Source organism: Notechis scutatus, chromosome 2 (genome assembly GCF_049901735.1).
Source record: "Notechis scutatus isolate UNSWTSFEM ecotype Mainland chromosome 2, rNotScu1.2, whole genome shotgun sequence".
Lineage (NCBI taxonomy): Eukaryota > Metazoa > Chordata > Lepidosauria > Squamata > Elapidae > Notechis > Notechis scutatus.
In genome coordinates, this window is record NC_142010.1 from 110,457,935 (window position 1) to 110,479,228 (window position 21,294).

The 21,294-nt window shown below is 40.3% G+C and overlaps 2 protein-coding genes across 17 annotated transcripts in view; one reads left to right on the forward strand and one right to left on the reverse strand.

The window, feature by feature from the left end:
• Nucleotides 1-2,281, forward strand: part of EXOC7 (exocyst complex component 7) — a 40,817-nt gene extending 38,536 nt beyond the window's left edge. For 14 of the 16 annotated variants that reach the window (XM_087955758.1, XM_026667506.2, XM_087955763.1 and 11 more), the window contains 3 exons: nucleotides 533-574; nucleotides 698-831; nucleotides 2,029-2,281. In XM_087955758.1, the coding sequence (XP_087811884.1) occupies nucleotides 533-574; nucleotides 698-831; nucleotides 2,029-2,131 (279 nt within the window). In that variant the 3' untranslated portion in view covers nucleotides 2,132-2,281. The remainder of the gene's footprint in view (nucleotides 1-532; nucleotides 575-697; nucleotides 832-2,028) is intronic. The other 2 variants (XM_087955766.1, XM_026667507.2) reach the window with 1 other exon arrangement.
• An 8,286-nt stretch (nucleotides 2,282-10,567) lies between these two features.
• ZACN (zinc activated ion channel) lies at nucleotides 10,568-14,814 on the reverse strand. Its single transcript, XM_087954187.1, is given in 7 exon segments — nucleotides 10,568-10,725; nucleotides 12,421-12,473; nucleotides 12,475-12,617; nucleotides 13,002-13,165; nucleotides 13,387-13,472; nucleotides 13,925-14,173; nucleotides 14,729-14,814. Coding segments are annotated over 7 exon segments (939 nt in total).
• Between the last annotated feature and the right edge of the window lie 6,480 nt (nucleotides 14,815-21,294).

Sequence of the window (21,294 nt, forward strand, 5' to 3'; positions counted from 1 at the left end):
CCTCTGCCCTTCCCCAGCCTCCTCCACAACCTCCAGAGCCACACTTCCACTCCCTGTCGGCTGTTCCTTCTCTCCCTTGGAGTCAGTCTCCAACAGGGGCATGACAGTATTGTTGTAAATTTGAATGGTCACTAAGTGAACTGTTGTAAATTGAGGACTACCTGCAATTGCCTGAAAGGACACTGCAGATCTCACTTTGAACCGCTCGGTCTCCATGCCCCCATTAATAGGTCCCTTTCTCTTTTATAACCTCCTCCCTGCTCTCAACGACTAATTGAGACTGAAATATCTGCTTGTGGATTTTTTTTTGCATGGCTATTCTTATGTGTTCCATAATTAGTGTTTGAGGGTGATGTGGCCTTGAAAGGCAGATTAAAACTCTTGAAGATAATAAGGCTATTGTACTCTGATCCCCTAAATCCAGGCTTGTATGGAGCCTAGCGCTGAGGTAAGTGCTCACCAAAAAAAAAAAAAAAGTCAAGAAGCAATTTGAACACCACCGCTAACTTTCATTTCCCTTAATTGTTGGCAGCTAAAGGACAAGGAGAGGCAAGTGATCAAGGAGCGTTTCAAGGTAATGCGCTTGCAAAGGTTTCACAGTGTTTTTTTTCCCTCTGACTTGCCTGCCTTTGTTTGTTGCTTGCTGTTCAGTTCCAGATGCTGTACATTTCTTAATTCAATCTTTTCTATGGGAAAGGGTTTCAATGATGGCCTGGAGGAGCTGTGTAAAATCCAGAAGGCGTGGGCCATCCCTGACACAGAGCAGAGGGACAATATTCGGCATGCCCAGAAAACCATTGTGGAAGAGACGTATGCCACCTTCCTTAACAGGTGCCTCTTTGTATGTTTGGGGAGAATTCTGACAGGTGGGCAAGGCTTGGAAGGATGCAGTTTCCTGATCCTATCCCCGAAGCCATCTCTGGTGTCCCTTGCCCTTAAGAGGACCAGAGAACCAGACTGCTGTGTGTATGAAGTTATAATGTTGCCCTCAACACTCACAAAACACAGGGCTTGTGTTTTTTATTGTTCTATATGGCACGCTAGGCTTTGCATTACATAGATTGGCTGGATAGAGTAGCTGACCAAATTCATGATTCCAGCCATTCCTTCTCCTTCTCCCACTTTATGGGGAGGGGGGGTTTGACCTGTTCTAAGTCTGCCACTTGAAGGCCAGACAAGGATTAATGGATGGAAACTGAAGAAGGAGAAATTCAACCTGGAAATAAGGATAAATTTTCTGGCAGTGAGAGCTATGGTGGCACTGTGGTTAGAGTGCAACATTGCAGGCTACTTCTGCTGCCTGCAATTTGGCAGTACAAACCTCATGAGGCTCAGGGTTGACTCAGCCTTCCATCCTTCTGAGGTGGGTAAAATGAGGACCCAGATTGTTGGAGGCAATATGCTGACTCTGTAAACCACTTAGAGAGGGCTCTAAAGCACTATAAAGCAGTATCTAAGTCTAAGTGCTATTAGACTTATATACTAAGTGCTATTAACCAATGGAACAACTTGCCTTCAGAAGTTGTAGGAGCTTTATCGCTGGAAGCTTTCCAGAAGAGACTGGACTGCCATCTCACGTCAGAAATAGTCTAGGGTCTCCTGCTTGGACAGCGGGGTTGGACTAGATGACCTATAAGACCCCTTCCAACTCTATTAATCTGTTAAAAGTATATACCTATTGAGCCTGTTGAACCCTCACTGAAGTAATTTTGGGGGGTTCTCCTTACATTTTTATAAACAATGTTTTTTGTTTGTCCAGATGTCTTCTGATATCTGTGTATGATGGTTTTGAGCGCATGAAGTCTGAGCGCTCAAAAAGGACAATGATTTCAGTCAGCCTTCCCCCTGCCTTCAGAATTCAATTCCTATAATCTCCTTTGGCCATACTAGCTGAAGACTCTTCTGGAGGGAAACGAGATAGGAAAAATGGATGGTGTTCTGTTAACTAATAAGGAAGCGAGGAGCAATTGGAGAATGAAGAATGTTCTCCTTGCTTACACAATATTATCTTTGCTTTTTGTCTGACAGGTATGGTAGTGTACCCTTTACCAAGAATCCTGAAAAATACATTAAATACAGAGTTGAGCAAGTGGGTGAGATGATTGAAAAGCTCTTTGATACATCGGCCTGATCTCTCGTCTGCACATTGGTGATTTCCTAGTTCTCTTTTATTGCGAAAGCCATGGATTAAACTTGTATTTATCAAATGTATAAACTTCTAGGAACATGGTTTGTGGTTTATATGTCCTCTTTGGAGATTATAGGAAGACTAATTCCTTCAGATGTCTTTGTGTCTTTCTTTTTCTCTCTCATTTTTAATTAAGAGAAATGCTGTAAAGTTTTTCTCCATTTCTGATTCAGATGAATGGTAATTGTTCAGATTCAAGAAGGAAAAACCAAGGAACTACTTCTTACATTTTGTGACTTTTTTAGAATACCTATGGAAAGGAAGGAGAGGGAGGAACTCCGCTTTGGTTGCCATGCTTAAACATGCATAAAAAATAGAGATGGATTTTGATTTGGAAGGCAATGAATGGAAGAAAATAGAATGGAATGGAATAGAATAGAATAGAATAGAATAGAATAGAATAGAATAGAATAGAATAGAATAGAATAGAATAGAATACCTTTATTGGCCAAGTGTGATTGGACACACAAGGAATTTGTCTAGGTGTAAATACTCTCAGTATACATAAAAGATACAGTACATTCGTTAAGAGTCAAGAATCATAACGTACAACACTTAATGATAGTCATAGGGTACAATCAGCAAACAAATCATACTAGGAAACAGTCCATATAAATCATAAGGATACAAGAGGGAAATGGGGCTATTTCAAAAATTCATCTGCATCCTTTGGGTACTGGGCAGTTGTAAAAATTTAAATATCCCATCACTGGGGCAAGAAATGAAAGTCAACTTAGTCTGGTCAGCTACATACATGTTTTTAACTATGCATTTATTTAAAGCAAGATTTGAAAGTTTATCTACAAGCTTTCTTGCAGCCTCATGGGAAATTTCCTGACAGAAACTAGCAAATTACTGGAAAATGTGTGACTCGTATATCATTGAAATGGAATGATTTATGAGAGGTCCTTGGTGCTCTCTGAACCTGAATGTTTTCTTGCAAATGTTTCATTACCCAAACTAGGTAACATTGTCAGTTGGATTTTCTCTGAGCTGCTTTTTATTCATGTGAAAGTTTTATATGGCCTGGACTCAGGATATATGATTGCTCATACCACTAAGTGCTCATAAAATTAGCTGAAATCTGAAGCCTGCTGTAATCATGCCATAAACTGGAACTAATAGCTCGAAATAGTAAGAATTATTATATATTTTAGTATCTTTATAGGGAAGCTATATATGTTTCTGCTTTGGTTGAAACTCCTTCCTCCTAAGTCTAAGAGATAATCGAGAGAGTCAATAGTACTCCTTTTAAAGTTCTCCATTCCCAGATGTTCCAGAGATTCAAAAATAAATGTTATATGCTAGGTTATTTAATAGCATTCATTGAAGAGATAAAACGTTTTGTAGACATTTCCTATAATGTTGAGTGTTCTCATGGAAAATGGAAATATATTGTATCTTCAAGTGGCAAGCTCATATAAGTATGGGGAATGTATAGAATCATGCTGGATCATGAAAGCCTGCTTTTAGAAGAACAATCCAGACAACTGATTTCTCCAAATGGCATCAATGAACACTACTCGGATTGAAGAGGATTTTTAACAGTAAAGTGGTCTTGTATCCTGAATTTAAGTAAAGGATGTCACATTCTTTTATTTCCTACACGACACTCAGAAGGCTCAGGCAGTATAAACCCATTGAAGCATTTTATCCTGTATTGTGACATTGGTCTCACTTGATGGTGATCTCCCCAAACTGTGATTGGATTCTTACAGATACCCAGAATTTTCTCACAAAATATGCTTTAAAAAAACATCTGGAATTGCTCCCCGTTACCTCCACTTCTTGCAAATTTATTCTGGCATTCAAATGCTGTATGCATAGTTATATGTAGGACCGTTTCCAGAGACGGGTAGAGATCATTCACAGATCAACGTTGGTCAGTCACCGAGCACAAGATGCCATCATCTGATACTTACCATTCTGATAAATCATAAATGTTCTTGGTCAAAGGGCTTTTGCTTTCTTTTGTTTCTTGAGAAATCCCATTGTCATAGTAGCAAGCGTTGCTGAAGAAGTGTCTGTGTTATGTGTTGTAGTGGCTAGATTTGCAAAAGGGGTCAAATAGATTACAGCAAAAGGAGTTTTGTTGATTGTTATCATCACTCATATTACTGAAGGTGCATGCATTTAATGCCCCAGAATTAAGACTAATTGGTTGAAATGTTTCTGTGTTAATCTATTGTCAAGGAAGAGCAAGTTCTGATGGCTGCAGGCTCAGAGTCAAGTAAGCAATCCATTCACATGTCCCAAAGGTGCTTTTTTCAAGAGGCAACTGGTTTTTCTTTGAAGATCTTTTGCTTCTCATCCTAGAAGATTCTTCAGCTCTGACTGAATGGTGGGGAAGAGCTGAAGAAGCTTCTTGGATGAGAAGCAAAACGTCTTCAAAGAAAAACCAGAAAGTCCAGTTGCCTCTTTGGGACAACCATGACCTGGATAACTGAGAATCTCCATAGACAGTCCATTCACAGTCATCTAAGTTCCAGTGATGGTCCAGATCCCAAACAGCATTCATTCATGTCAGTTCCAGTTGGAAAAGGGTTTTATTATAAAAGCTTTTGCTACAAAAGAAATACTACCTTACACTTTCTAATTTACGTTTAATGTAATAATCCTCCGTCTATCATTTTTATTGGATATTTCAATCTTCTGAGATCTCGTCTATTTATTTCTAGTCTTAACTTCTCTTTTATAATTATTTCTCTGGCATTCTAAGTTCGAACACATGACTTCTATTTTTTATTGTCTGTCTGTGGTTTACTAATATTGTTGTTTCATTTTTGTTAGTTTCAGCTTTACTTTAACTCTGTTTATTGTGGTCCCAATCTACCAATTCATTCTCCTTTATTCCTTCAGCTTCCTTGTTTCAAGCTCTTTTCTGTCAGTTCTTTCCCCCCTATGTTTTCGGATGCTTTGAAATGCAGCCCCACTCCTCTGCATGTCTACCAACCCAACCACTTAGTGCCCTGCTGAAGGAGATACATTTCTCTTAAAGGGAACAACTCCCTTAAAAAGACCCAAGGAAAAAAGGAGAAAAATGAACAAAATGAATGGAATTTCTCCATGCCCATCCCCTCACAATTCTCATAATAGCCCATTACAGTTTGCTTTTTAAAATAGAACAATAGAATGAAGTCCTGCTTCATCTGGTCATGTCTTATAAGTGAGACAACCTCATGCCCGGGGGCCAAATATATTCATGTAATAGATGCACTACCAAAATCCAGTAGCAAAATGAGCAAACTTCACGAGTATGATTAATTCCCAATCCTCCAGCTTTGTGTTCTCTCTCTCTCTCTCTCTCTCTCTCTCTCTCTCTCTCTCTCTCTCTCTCTCACACACACACACACACACACACACACACACACACACCAACAACACTAAACCTGTGTCTATTCTGCCTGGTTCATCAGTAGGGGCCATATTAAGGATGAATATTGAAGTGGGAAGCATCTGAAACTAAAAAGTTTGAAGAAAGTTTATGATTCCTGAAGATGGTATGACAGTTTTGGATTTGGGCACTTCAGTATCTGTGCCCATAACATCCAGTTCCTGTGCTGGGTAGCCTGTCTGCGTGCAGTCAGGAAAGATAAGTTCAAGTTCAACAACAACAAAAAATGGATGAAGGAGGGGGAGGGATATAAATTACATTTAAACTGGCCCCTTGGGGAACTACCAATATGTTTTCCTGGTTTCTCATTGTCTCTCATGTAGATATTTTTATCTTTCTGCTTTTGCTTGTTAAGAGTTAAGCATTACTGGGTAAAATGAATTTTATAGTTGCAATGGTGCATTTACCCAAAACAAAGTCCTGAATTTAAGTCTATGAAAAATAAACAACAAACCAAGGCTTTGTGCAATGATAGAGTTGTGCAGAATTTGGGATTTGAAGGTAGAAATGTGTGTGCTTAGGACTGTACGGTAATACCAACAAAGCATCTGCCTGCAACTCCTTAAAGTAGCAGGCCCTTTTCTTGAGCCCATGCAGTTGTTATTCTATAGTGTGTTCTCAAGAACAGACACATTTGCGTTAAGAAGTTATAGATGCTGTGTACTTGCCATTGTGTGCCCCAAGGAATCTTTCAGTTTTTACATCTGAAACAATTCCCAGTCTTAATGTTCAACTTCCCAACTTTCTCAAAATCATGGACTGCAGCTAAAACCTAAAGATTTTCTTGCCCAATAAACTCTGTATGTGATGTTGGGTGGGTGTATATGTTTGTGCATATCACACACATGCTTATGCAAACATACAATTGCGTGCGCTTCAGTTTCTATAGCTGATGCAGATACTGTTTTCTTATTTTGAATCTTGTAAATTACCACACAGACACAGTATATTTGGGATAAGAAGAGAGGAAGCAAAACTGTATGGAAATGAGATGAGATATAATGAAAAAAAAGAGAAAAGGAAGATATTAGAAAAAGATTTAAATTAACCAGTCAGGAAACTGAAGAAGCAACTGAAGAACTGGCCAGCAGCCATTTTCTACATGTAGTTCTTTGTGCTTGTGGTAATATTTTGGTTTTAAGAACTTCTTGTATTCTTGTCAATTAATGTACAAGGACTCATGATTCAAAGGTAATTATATATGGGGAAAAACACATCACTTTTTTGGATAAATTAAGTCATTTATATTGCATAGCTAATGAGAGGCATGGGGCATTCAGGTTACTTAGCGTTGCAAAAGGAGTTTCTCCTTTGAATTTATTTGAACTTTGAAGGCTAACAACTGAAAATAATTTTTAAACCTACCCAAAGAATTAATTGAATGGCTATGTTTTTTTTTAAAGAAAAAAAAATCCAAATAGGCAAGATTCCACAAGCAAAAAATACATCCTAAGTGCACAATAATTGTTGGTACGCAATAATTGTTTCTTTTTAAAACATGCAGCTATTGGCAGTTGGAAATAGCAAATGGAAATTGCAGTAATTTCAATCCTATAGGGGATCCAAAGATTTTATTTTGACAATTTCTTATTCCTCCTACAGTGATGACACTTTGTAGCAATGTATGCCAGTATAGGCAAGGTTGCAATTTATTTTTTCATAAACACAACTTGATATTTTGGAAAAATACTGCCAGTGTAATACCTCACACATGGAAAAGGGTCTGCTATACAGTAGATACTCTTGAATAATTTGGGTGATAAATCCAAGATGATCAAGGGATAGCCCAAAAGAGAAACTGTAAACCATTTTGGCCACCCCACTGTATGTGACATTCTGTGCTTTCCTATTTTAGGGTTTGGGTTAGATCTCCATGTATACGAAAAACAAAAGGGACGTTGCCAATTGATTCAGCACACATGGGTATTCTTAGCAGAGTGCTAATTTTTGAGCTTACCTTATCTATGTTTCCTGCTAAAATACATCAGAAAATACATTGGGGGCAAATTTACTTAGGGTTAGGGTAAGGTCTCCATGAATTCAGAGAGTAAAATGGACATCGCCAATGGATTCGAAGCACATGGATAAACTTAGGAGGACACTGGCTTTTTGACACTGACTTATCTCCTTTTCCTGATAAAATATATGGAAAAATCCCACTGGTGGCAAATCTACTTAGGGTTAGGTCTCCATGAAGTCAGACAATAAAATGGACATTGCCAATGGATTTGGAATACATAGGTATGCTTTGGGCACTTGCCTTTTTGAGCCTGCCTTATCTATGTTTCCTGGTAGAACACATGGGAAAATCCCCTTGGGGAGCAAATCCATTTTGAGTTAGGGTTCAAATAGCAAATGGATATTGCCAACAGATTTGGAGCGCATCGATATGTTTGGGAGGGCACTAACTTTTCAAGCCTGCCTTACGTACGTTTCCTGGTAAAATACATGGAAAAATCTCATGGGGGTGGGGGAATTGATTTATGGTTAGGGTTAGATCTCCATGAATTCAGAGAGCAAAATTGATGTTGCCAACAGATTCGCAACACATGGGTATACTTAGGAGGGCGCTGGCTTTTTGAGCCTGCCTCATCAACATTTCCTAGTAAAATGGGAAAATCCCCTTAAGGAGCAAATCCACTTTGAGTTAGGGTTCAAATAGCAAATGGATATTGCCAACAGATTTGGAGCGCATGGATATGCTTAGGAGGGCACTAACTTTTCAAGCCTGCCTTACGTACGTTTCCTGGTAAAATACATGGGAAAATTCTCCCATTTTCAGTTTCTTGGAAAGACTTCATCTTTGCTTCTTAATGAGAATGTTCTGTCTCTTCTTGTCTCATTTTCTTTATTCATATTTGTAAATGTGATGCTGTAAGACCAGTTGACACATTTAATACTTATTTTGCTGTGCTCAATAAAGAATGACTGAAAGCTGAAGTAAAAATAAATTTGGTTGAATAGAACTTCCATAGAGACAATCATGTTAAGTCCTCTGTGACATGTCAAACCCAATTTATCGACACAGACAATTATGCTAAAGTCAACAAGCGAGTAAAGTAAATTAACATTTATATAGACCTTGCAGATAACGAGATATGATACACAGTGGTTCTAGCTTTCAACCTGTATACAGCTTTATGCTTTGCTCTGTATTTATTCCAATCAACTCCTGAATCATAGCTTTGAATATTCTTCTTTGGGACAGGTGTACAGTGATCAAATTGTATTCCCCAATCCCTTTATTGATTCATTATCTGGGTCAATAAAAGTTACCACTGGCATTCTTTTTTTCTCTTTCTTCTAATATAATGGCACTGACCTTTTATTTTAAAAAGACAGGTGGAAAGAGGTCCAAATTGAATATAGTACGTGGAAATCAATCCAACTATGATTTAGAAGCCAGAATGATTGAAATAGATGTGTAGTGTTGCTTGTCTGTTATTTTCAAATATGATAATATAAACTGCCCAAGCATTTTACTCTGGGCATAAAGTAGTGCTTGGATCCTTTAAGTAAAATGATCGTAGCTTCTGTTTTGGAGAGCTAGTTTTACATTAATTTTTTGCTTTCTTGCTTTGGAATGAAAGGTTTCCCTATGGGGGGGAAAAAGGATACGAATGGCTGATTCCTGAAGTCAGCATTGTATTCCTTACACCAATCTAGTCTTTTTTTTTTTTTTACGCTTTTTAATAGCTTCTAACATCACTTAGATGTTAAATAAAGGATGCTCCTATTAGGGATTCCTACCGGTGGAGGATGAGAGAAAATGCCATGTGCTTTGGTTGCTACCACCATATCGCCCCACCACAAGTCGGGCTTAAAAGAAAAATGAATATGTGGGTGCATGTTTGGAAAGCTGAAACAAACACCTCTGTCCTTAGGTAAGTGCTCTTTAGGCAAGCACTTCTTTGTATTAAATTAATTTAAAAAATTAGCAGTAACTTTTAAAGTGCAGGTAGTCCTCGACTTACAACAGTTCATTTAGTGACCATTCAAAGTTACAATGGCACTGGAAAAAGGACCCCACTTGATTCTATCTAGGTAAATTTCTCCAGGAGGCTTCTTGGGTGCACATTTCCATAGATACCACAGCCCAGCTAACAGGAGATGAAACAGAAGAACCAGGCCTAAGAAGATGAAGCAGAAGAGTTTGTCCAAAGTGTTAGAAATAGATTTGAGATGTGGTAACCCTTCATCTGTTCCACAATCTGCTGATCAAAAGAGAAAAATGTACCGGTGATTTTGCGGCTTGCCAATTCAAAATCAAAGAAGTAGAATTTAAGATCCAGTCAAAAGTTATTTGAAATATTCTGAATGATCGATCATGAGGGAATATTCAACTGCTACAATGAACAGAATTAAAACACGTTACATATATTTCATTAAACTGTACATCATTTCCAATATTTAAATCTAAAAGCTTAGACATTTGGGTCAAATAAACAGTAACAAAGATCAAAAATTTAAAAAAAATGGTTTTGCAAAATTCTTGATGAGAAATGTCTTTTCTTTGTCGTTTTTTGTTAGGTTAGGGAGACTCTCCCACTTATTTTGAAGTTTAAGGAATATACTGGCTGGGTACAAGCTGAGTCACCATCTCTTACTTTTACTCATGCATCCTGCCTTGTATCATTATAGTGAAGTCTGAGGAAAAGGAATGGACCATCTACCCTTATTGCTGCTCTGTTATTCCAGCTGCAGCTTCATGGCTTAATTTTAAAGCACCAAGTATTAAAATAATTGATTCTTAGTTTAAATAATTAAAAGAGCAGCACTACTATTTCAGCCTAAAAAACCCTGGTAACTTCCTGATTTTAAAAAGTCTTTAGATGGTAGACCAATCTCCTACGGGTTTTCATTACTGCCAAGGTTTATGTCATTGTGCTGAAGTTTCCACATCATCTTATTTATGAAATATTATGGTCCCCCCCCTCCCCTATATCTTATTTACTTGCCTTATGTCTTAAGATCCTTTGCATGTTCTAATGCTGTAGAAGTTGATGTTGTAGAAGTTCCCTTCTTTTTTGTTTAAATCCGTAATTCAGACAAAGATTTGCATTATCTGTGACCAGTTTCTGCACCAAAATAGTTTCAGTTGTGCTAAGGAATAGTAATATGAGAAGGCCGGTGTAGTAATAGCCTAAGACATTATTGGAAAAAAGGAAGATGTTAAAGGCATTATTGATAGGTCCCTTCAGCCTTTGCTTTATGTGGGAAGTGTGTGCTGAAATTAGTTTAGCACCAATATATAAATTCAGATTAGGATGAATGTTAGGGTTAGGGTTCCTTGAGATCTATACTACAGTTAAGTGTGGTGAGCAGTAAGAGTTATTTATTTATGAAATTTGTTTGCCATTCATCTCACTGCAAGGTGACTCTGGGCGGCTTACAACATCAAAATAAAACCATAAATATCTACAAAGAAGTATGTAAAATCATGGTAAAATCATAATAAAATACAAATTATAACTAAAACTAAAGGATGTTGAGGAAAGGATCAGAATGTACAGGGCTATTAGTCGAACAACCACCTTCAGTGAGATACTCCCCCATTGGGGCCCCGATCCACTTGGCAGAGTCAGGTCTTCAGGCTCTTGTGGAAGGTCAGGATAGTGGGAGACAATCTCACTTCAGGGGGCAGGATGTTCCAAAGCACCAAGGCCACAGCAGAGGACCCCACCAGTTGGAATTCCTTGACTGACAGGATCTGCAGCATAGGGATGGGTAGGACAGGCCTGTCCCATTGGGGTGAGATCGTTTCTCAAGTAACCTGGACCCTTTCCAGGCAGGGCTTTATAGATAATAATCAACAACTTGACTTGCACCTAGAAGCAAACCAGCAGCCAATGCAGCTCGCAAAACAGTGATGTAACAAGTCCCCCCCCAAAAAACTGCCCGTGCTCCCACATTCTGCACCAGTTGAAGCTTCCAAAAGCTCTTCAGATAGAGCGCATTGCAGTAATCCAGGTACAAGATGACCAGGGTTTGAATCGCTGAGCATAGAAACTCCTGATACAGGAAAGGCTGTAAGTGGTGCACAACCCAAAGTTGTGCAAAAGCTCTGCTAGCTGAGACTGCCAGCTGCTCTTCAAGCAGGAGTTGTGAGCCCACGAGGGCCCCCAAATTGCATACCACATTTTTCTGGGGTAGTGCCATCCCTTCCAGAAGTAAAGATGTCAAAATCCTGGATCTTGAAGCTCCATGCACCCGTAGCCATTGGGTCCTCCAAGGGTTCAGCTGAAGCCTGTTGTCCCCCATCCAGGCCCCCACAGCCTCAAGGCCCCATGAAAGAGCAGCGACAGCATCACTTGGCTCACCAGGGATGGAGATATAAAGTTGAGTATCATCTGCGTATTGATGATACCTCAACCCATGGTGATAGACGATCTCAACCGGCAGCTTCATATAGATGTTAAAAAGGAGTGGAGGGAGTACCAAGCCCTGTGCCACACCACAGAAAAAATGGTCATGGGCTGGATCTCTCACTCAAGGTCAGAGGTCAAAGATGATTGCACTACTTGAATCCTGCTTTCACCAGAAATCATCATCAAGCACGAGCAATGCTGTTTCCATCCCATAACCGGGCCCAAATCCTGACTGAAAGGGATCCAGATGATCTGTTTCATCCAAACTCTTCTGAAACTGCCAGGCAACCACCTTTTTACCACCTTCCATTAAAAAAGTGTTGCTGTTATCATTAATTATAATCTCATCTTTAGTTGAATATTTGTTCTGGATGTTATTTTAAGCTGTTAGATAATAAAGTGGACAAAACTTTCCATTTGACATATTTGGGTGACTTGTTGCTTGACATCTTTTTGCTTGTACAACTTACTGAGCAGTGGATTACAGGAGGAGGATTCCGGCAGGGAGCCAATAATAGAAGACTAGATATGCCAAAAGCAAAGTGATCCTGTATGACAGTCTGTCTTGGAGAGGGATAAAGAAGCCACAGAGATCTGCTATCTCAACTGCAAAGCTTGGCAATACTGAGGAAAGGATGACTCGTATTCCTGTGTTTTTTAAAGTTATCTGAAAAAGAAGCCAGACGTCATGGTAAAAGGAAGAAATAATTCAAGTTTCACCAGAAGTTCATTTGTTGGGCATTGATTGACAGTGCTAAGCCTAAACGTGGTTTGTTTGCTTTGGTTAAACACAGCATGTGAATTCAGCCACTATGGTTGTAAATCATGGATTATATTTTTTTAATGAAATGAACCTACCCAATTATAATATTCTTATTTTTATGAGGGTGGGAAGAAGCGAGACTCCCAAGAAATATTCCCATTGTTAATATCCATTCCAAAGGCAGATAGAATATCTATATGCCTCAGTCCAGTCAGCTAGAAGAATAGGCCCTGACTGAGATGCCACTAAGGTACTTTTAAAAAATTACAATGCAAGTGATATTCTTACCATGACCACAAAATAAGGCTGGGCCATATTCCTTTGGCTTGTAATGTTCACGTTTGTGATGAGATATTCACGCTTTAAATTCAGAATTTCATTTGCAATGGAGGTGCTGAATTTCAGCTCACTGACTTGAAAGAATAATTTAAAAGAATTTGAAAAATCATAATCTTATCATAAGTAAAAAGCTGATATAGTGTCTAAGTCAAACTACAATTATGAGTCAACCATATTATAAATTATCTGGGAAAAGAAATGTGATAGATGAAAAAAGGGCTGAATAATATCAGAGGTTAGAATAAGTGGTTATTCTTTGGAGGAGCAGAGTTGCTACTACTAGGTACTGAGAGTTGGAATTCCTATATCTTAGCAACCGAAGTCTGGTACCAACTTCTTCCCTTAAAAGATTTCTCTGATGCCTTTTTTTTTTTTTTTTGTCTTGTGCTCAATATCTTGTCAGTGGAGATTGTGCATAAACTGATAATAGGAACTAGACATTTTGTACAGCAGCTCCACATAATGATGTTGACAATGTGCCTAATGGCACATTAGTGGACAATGTCAGATGGTTTCACTTACTGGCTTATATATTCAAATTTTTGTATAAGTAAATATTACTTTAATATTACTTATTCAATTATACATTTTAATGTGAAAGCCATGCAAACTGACCAAGCAATATTTATCATCCCTCATTTTTATACTAAGTGGTGATTGGCAATATTAAACAGGTTGTATCATGAATAATGATCGATGTTATCCATAGGGGTACATTATGCCTTCATAACCAGCCATATCACATTCACCCAAATCAACAACTACCATTCCTAAAAAATTTAATTAGAACTATGTGCTGTGCCAGCAGAAATAAAACATGCAGACTGCAAAGGACCTTCTTAACTACATCCAAAATTTACTTAAGAAGGCACTATAGATGGTTTGACTTGAGGTTTGAATAGAGTTCTGTACCATGCATTACAACCAATTTCCTTATGTTATTTATGTACCTTTGCTTTTCCAGTGAGAAAATGCTCAAAAAGCACTGGCTGCTATCTAATGGATAATAGAAGAGGTCAAAGTTGCAGCTGCTGTCAATGAGAAGAGCAAGTTGAAATTCTGTTTTCCCATCACTGTGAAGTACCACATTAAGGGATCCCACTCTCCATGTTACATCAAACCTTTAATTAAAGAAATGAGACATAAGCTAAAGCTAATGCTGCTTTTTACAATTTCGTTATCTTCTAAAACGTTGAAAAACAATTTCTCACTTTCAAATGAGAAAAAGTGCACTTATTTTCTTATTAAAATTCTCAAACTATCATTGTTTACTGTAGAGAGGGCAGGATTATATAGAATAGAATGGAATGGAATGGAATAGAATAACAGAGTTGGAAGCCAACTTGGAGGTTTTCTAGTCCAATTCCTTGTTCGGGCAGGAAACCCTACACCACTTCAGACAAATGGTTGCCCAACCTCTTCTTAAAAACTTCCAGTGTTGGAGCATTCACAACTTCTGGAGGCAAGTTGTTCCACTGATTTGTTCTAACTAGTTCTATATGACATATGGAAACCAATCTGGTCTATTGTTTAAGGTACCAGGCTAGAAACCTGGAGACCAGGAGTTCTAATCCTGCCTTGACTGTGCCACTTAGACATAGTTGATATTAAACAAGAACCACATGGGTCATTAAAAAAGGAACTCAAGTGATCATGACTTCTGACTTCCTACCAACTTCCCCATTGCTTGTGGGAACCTGGAACGAAACATCAAAAATGTGGCTGCAGGGACACTACAATGTCCAGAACTCTGAGGAACCATCGTAAGTGCCCCTTGTTCAGCACCATTATAAATCTGAATAGTCTCTGAACAATTGGTTATAACCTGAGAACTACTTCTACCTCTGTGTTGCTTCCCAGAAAATTATACCACCTGAATGTGTCCAAAAGTCCTGAGTAAACTGAAAGGAGGGTATATTTGTACTGGAATAAGCTCTAAGGTAATTTGGTCTTGGCCTGCTCTGTGCATGCTATGTATTTCTCTGTCACAGAATAGTTACAAAGAATTATAAGTTATTTAAATCTTTCATAGCCCTCTGTTATTTTGAAAAAGGGGCGGGGGTGGAATAGCTATGTTAGTAGGGATTAATACAGAGTGTCCTTCTGATCCAGAAAAAGTCCACAGGGCTATTAAAAAATCTTCTTAATACATTTTAATCCTGACAGAGACCCATAGGAAGCGCCGTCCTTTATTGTAAAGGATAGCTGAGTGTTAATCTTTCCACAAGAAGATTGAATAAATTCCTGAATTTAGTCTTTAGGAACCATATGCCAGCTTGTGCCCCTCTAGTTGTGTTTTCATTTATGAGCTATATATGGAGTTTCATTCAATGGTGCCTCCTGGCAGATTCAAATGTGAGCTTCTTGACTCCCAACTAAATCTAACATTCAGTTGTAATAAAGTATGATAAAAACAATCATACTCATTACTCTTAGTTTTACAAATACACTCTAAAGTCTTTTCTTCCCTACTTACCATTTGTTTATTTATTGTTTCTCTCAATGACTCTTGTAAATATCCATTACAAGTTAGGAGAGGAAGTGAGGAAGTATAATATCCTATCCAAATTGTTCCATACTAGCAGGCTTGTAGGCCTGCATTCTGATTGGTCCGGAAAAGCCGGGGCGCGATTGGACGATATATAGCAATCCTGATTGGTTCGTATACGGGTTGCCGCGATTGGGTAAAACCAAGCGCGGCAAGCTGAAAAGCCTGCCATAGGCTGCCTAGCCGCAGCCAGCTCTATAAAAAGAGCTGCCTCAGCTAGGATTTTTGTCTCAGTATCTGATTTCCTAATAAAGAGCTGTTGTTACTACTACAAGTCTCGTCTCTCCTTGGGACCCACCGCCCAGACTTAACACAAATATAAAGGTGAGCTTGGATTGGATGATGTAATTTTGCTAAAACATTAGACGCATTGGTCTTGTGATCAAATGCTGGAGAATAGATAGCTTACTATTAGCTACAGTACCACCAACTGGCTCTTTTACAGGTAGAGTGTTGAAATAGATGTGTCTTGATGTGGCTGCGTTATCCTACAGCACATTCTTCCAACGTATCTTATTATGGACACTGTTCTTTTAATGCTCCTTACGCTTCTTGAACCGTATAAGAAGGAGTCCAGACTGAATTCCAAGGCACAGTGATAGTGCTGAAGGGGAATTCCTCCTCATCCCAAGCCAGTCTTTTATTATACCACGACTGAAAGATTCATTAAGAGAAAACGTTAGTCTTCATTCTTACATTTCCCATTCCCAGCATTGATGATGTTAAAATTTGCCATCCTGCAGGGAAAATGACTTTTATAGGCATTATGCTGAAGTTAGGCCCATTATTAGGATTAAAGATTGAAGGTATGAATGGGGATCAATTTGTATGGGCAATGAGAGCTCCTTTTTCAATTAGCAATGTATGCTGGATAAACAATCTTTAACAATCTTTTCATAGGTGTTAGGACAGGGGTGGGATTCAAAATTTTTAACAACCAGTTCTGTGGGCATGGCTCAGTTTGTGGGCATGGCTTGGTGGTCATGTGACTGGGTGGACATGGCTTGGTGGTCATGTTATTGGCTGGGCATGGCCAACTCAATATCACTCACATCGAGGCACGTATCTCCTCGCCTAGCGTCTCATGACTGTGGGGATGCTGCAACAAGTGTGAAAAATGGTCATAAGTCACTTTTTTCAGTGCCATTGTAACTTTGAATGGTCACTCCGTGCAACCAAGGTACCAGCAAAGGAGGGGGGAAAAACTCCAGAGAAGTTCCTGAGACAGGAAGTCTAGTCCTGCCAAGAATGTAATAAGGGTTAACGGAGAGGCAGTTTCTGTAAGCAACACCAAGAATGTTTCCTTCCTGCCTTCCTTACAGGATTAGGCCAGTAATTTCTTCTAACAACCAGTTCTCCAAACTGCTTAAAATGTTAACAACCGGTTCTAGCGAATAGGTGCAAACTGGTAGAATCCCACCACTTTGGTGGGAAGGTAATGGTGGTTCTGTGCACCTTTGGCATTTAGTCATGCCGGCCACATGACCACAGAGATGCCTTCAGACAGCGCTGCCTCTTTGGCTTTGTAATGGAGATGAGCATTGCCCCCTAGAGTTGGGAACAACTAGCATGTATGTGCAAGGAACCTTTACCTTTACCTTTGTACACAGAGCCTCAGAGGTGGAAAGGCCAAAGGGACCCCATTCTACCAACTACATCCATAGAAAAAGAAGAAGGACCACCAGATCCACTCCAAACCAGTTTCTGGGTAGGTGTGGCTAGAAATCAGGTCATCCCACCCACCATGCTGTCATTTTCACAGCTGCAGACCTCACAGCCCACTGATTATTTAGCAAAACAAGAAACTTTAAAATACAAAGAATCTCTTACATGAAAGTGGAAAGACAACACAGAGAATGTCAAGGGAAAAAAACTGGAAACTGACCTTCACCTGATAACTGTCTCCCTATGTACCTAATGATAGGAAATTTCATTTCAGGCCAAACATTTAAAAAAAATTCCAAACAGGTCCTACTTGTTTAAATTAGGCAAGTTTCAAGGTTACTGATTTGCTTCCTTGGTATTAAAACACATGCAGCACTAGAGTTAAGTGTCATCCACCTAGAACAATGGTATCAAACTCGTGGCGCCACGTTCGTCATCACGTGACATATTGTGACTTTTCCCCTTCGCTAAACTGGGCATGGTTGTGGCCAGCGCATGACACATCCAGCCCATGGGCCACGAGTTTGACAGCCCTGACCTAAAGCATCACAAGCTCCAGGTAAACTTTTCAAGCAGTCTCTGGGAACAAGAAGGATAGCAGAATTCAGTTTCCTGAGTGTTGTACTATCTCCCTCCAGCATCATTTTCTGAATATGTCCAGACAAAAAAAAAGACTAGACTAGACTAGACTAGACTAGACTAGACTAGACTAGAATAGGCTATAATAGGCTAGAATAGAATAGAATAGAATAGAATAGAATAGAATAGAATAGAATAGAATAGAATAGAATAGAATAGAATAGAATAGAATAGAATAGAATCATAGGATACAATAAGCAATTGAATCATACTAGGAAACAGTCAATAAAAATCATAAGGATACAAGCAAAAAGGTTACAGTCATACAGTCATAAGTGAGAGGAGAAATGGGTGAAAGGAAGGATGGGAAGATTAAAAGTAATAGTAATAGTAATGCAGACTTAGTAAATAGTTTGACAGTGTTGAAGGAATTATTTATTTAGCAGAGTGATGGCGTTCGGGGAAAAACTGTCCTTGTGTCTAGTTGTTCTGGTGTGCAGTGCTCTATAGCATCATCTTGAGGGAAGGAGTTGAAACAGTTTATGTCCGGGATGTGAGGGGTCTGTAAATATTTTCACAGCCCTCTTTTTGACTCGTGCAGTATACTGGTCTCAATTGAAGGCAGGTTGGTAGTAATTGTTTTTTCTGCAGTCCTAATTATCCTCTGAAGTCTGGGTCTGTCCTGTTGGGTTGCAGAACAAACCAGACAGTTATAGAGTGCAGATGACAGACTCAATAATTCTTCTGTAGAACTGAATCATTGCTTGTATGTGAGATTTTTCTGTTTTGTTTTTTCTAGCGACTGTTCCTCACAGGAGCCCAGAAGTAGTTCAGAAGCCCCAGAGGACAAATTGCTTCTCACTGTGATTATCACCACCTGGATGTTTGAGACTCCCTCTTCTGCTACTTCTGCAGTGACTGCCTTTGATGTAAACAATAGACTGAAGCAACAGGAAAGGATTCTTGCCACAAAAAAGTACATGATAAATGCCTTCTGTCACACTTTGTATGGCACAGGTTTTGGGACAGTGAAGTGCACTTTGTCTCTGTCTGAATTGGAAAAGCCACAGGCATTTTCATCCTGTTAGTTAAAGTGCTTTAAATTCTTCAACCTCTTCTTGTTGTTTTGTTTAAAATCAGGCCTATAAATTATGGAGCTCCTGCTCCTGCTTCTGATGGAGCTGGTGTCACAGCCAGTGATTGGGAAGCTTAGAATGAAGTGCCTGCTGGATTTTAAGAACCAGGATGAAAAACATCCATTGAGCTATTACAAATCAGGAGACCATCTCATTAGCATAGTCGTCTCTGCATCAAAGATATCACCTATAATGCTGCCTTTCAACATGGCTCCTTATAGTCAGTCTCATACATAAGTCATTCAGTGTGATGGAGTTGCATTCCTTCCATTTGCAGTTCTTACACTCTTGTTTTTATTTTATGTCACTTTCTCCTAAGTTGCAGGACCTATCTAATATCTTGAATTGTGTTGATTTCCATTGTTTCCCTCTTTTCTTCTGGGCAAGGTTCAAATATAAGGGAGGGCAGAATACTCCCCCCACCCCACCAAAAAAAAGTTGACATTATTTTCCTCTCCCCACTCAATCCTGTTAACAGAGGGATACAATCAAGATCAAGGGAGGTAACTAATACCAATCTATAAAGCCTTAGTAAAATAAAGATGTTGAGACTCTAGAAAAAAGTACAGAGAAGAGCAACTAGGATGATTAGGGACTGGAGAATAAAACATATGAAGAATGGTTACAGGAACTGGGCCTGGCTAGTCTAGTGAAGAGAAGGACCAGGGGAGACACGATAGCAGTCTTCCAATATTTGAGGGGTGCCACAGAGAGGAGGGGTCAAGCTATTTTCTAAAGCACCTGTAGGCCAGACAAGGAACAATGGATGGAAACTGAACAAGGAGAGATTCCGAAGCGGTCTGCCACCTCCAAGTGGTGTCCCCTGGATGCTGTAGCTCCGTTAAAACGCTGACCGTAACTGAGCAGACCCTCCGACGACAGGCCTGTGCGACGGCTGGAGTACTCAAATGCCGCATCAACATGGTGGAAACGTCCACTACTGAACACACGCCCAATGCTACCGCGTTGGGAACCGACGGGCGCAGGAGACCATTGGCCTGCGTCAAAAATCGCCAACGAAATGGTCACAGCGGAAAGCACGCAGTGCACCTTGCACCGTGTGAAAGCTATAATGGCCGCGTCACAGGTCTGACAGCGCCGCAGAGACTACCCGATCCGTGTGAAAAATGTAGCAGGGGGAACAGAGGATTGCCAGACGCTCAAGGTGGCCACCTGGGAACGTGGATTCGCTGACTGGACGCTGCGACTGAGATGCGTCAGGGCCATGCGGGACAGCAGGAAGCTGGACATCTGCTGCCTCCAGGAAACTCGCTGGAAGGGCAACAAGGCTACGACTATAGACGGCTATAAGATCATATACACCAGCTGTAAGGAAAACACGGCGGCCCCGGTGTAGCTGTGGTTGTCAGTCCCAGCTGGCAAAGCTCCGTTGCAGAAGTTAAGCGCCTCACAGAGCGACTGATGATAATCGTCGTAGCGACCGAGAAGGCAGCGCCTACACATCTTGTCCGCCTACACCCCTCAGACCGGATGTCACGAGGAGGAGAAGGATACCTTCTGGGAACTGCTCGACATCCAACTCAGGCAGATCCCATATGAAGGCGACATCATCATCTCTGGCGACCTGAATGGTCATGTAGGGCGGGACAAAAGCGGACACCAGTGCCACGGTGGGCACGGCACAGGCGATATGAATGAGAATGGCCAGAGGATCCTGGACTTTGCCGACTCCCCATGATATGACCATCACGAACACCTGCTTCATTAGGCGAGAACCCCAACTCCTCACCTACCATAGCAGAAATGGGAACCACCACACACAGATCGACTACATCATCGTCACGACGAAGAGCCACTAAAAACGATGCTCAACGCCAAGGTGTACCCGTGAGATCGAGCAGTCAGCACAGGCCGCTGATGGCGAAGATCAGGATCAGCAAGCCCAAGACCAAGATTGACAAAAAGAATGCAGACCAGCCACGAATCAAGTGGTGGAACCAGAAGAAGATGGCGGGACCCCTCATCAAACCGGAGCAGTTCCTGCAGATGGTCGACGGGCCACAGGAAAGCGTGGTCCATGCTGAAGAGCACTGTTCACTGCCGGCTGCCAACAGCTTGGTTGTACCAAGCCAGGACGGAGACGCATCGAACGAGATACATGGCTCTGGACACCGGAAGTACAAGATGCCGTGCACCTGAAGAAACGCTCTACAAGGCCTTTCTTCAGGACAAGACCAGCGAAGCTCTGCGAGTACAAGGCGGCCAAAAGGCAGCCAAGAAAGCAGTAGCGACAGCCAAAAGAAGCTCCCACTACGACGACATCTACGAGAAGCTGAACACGCGAGAAGGCGGA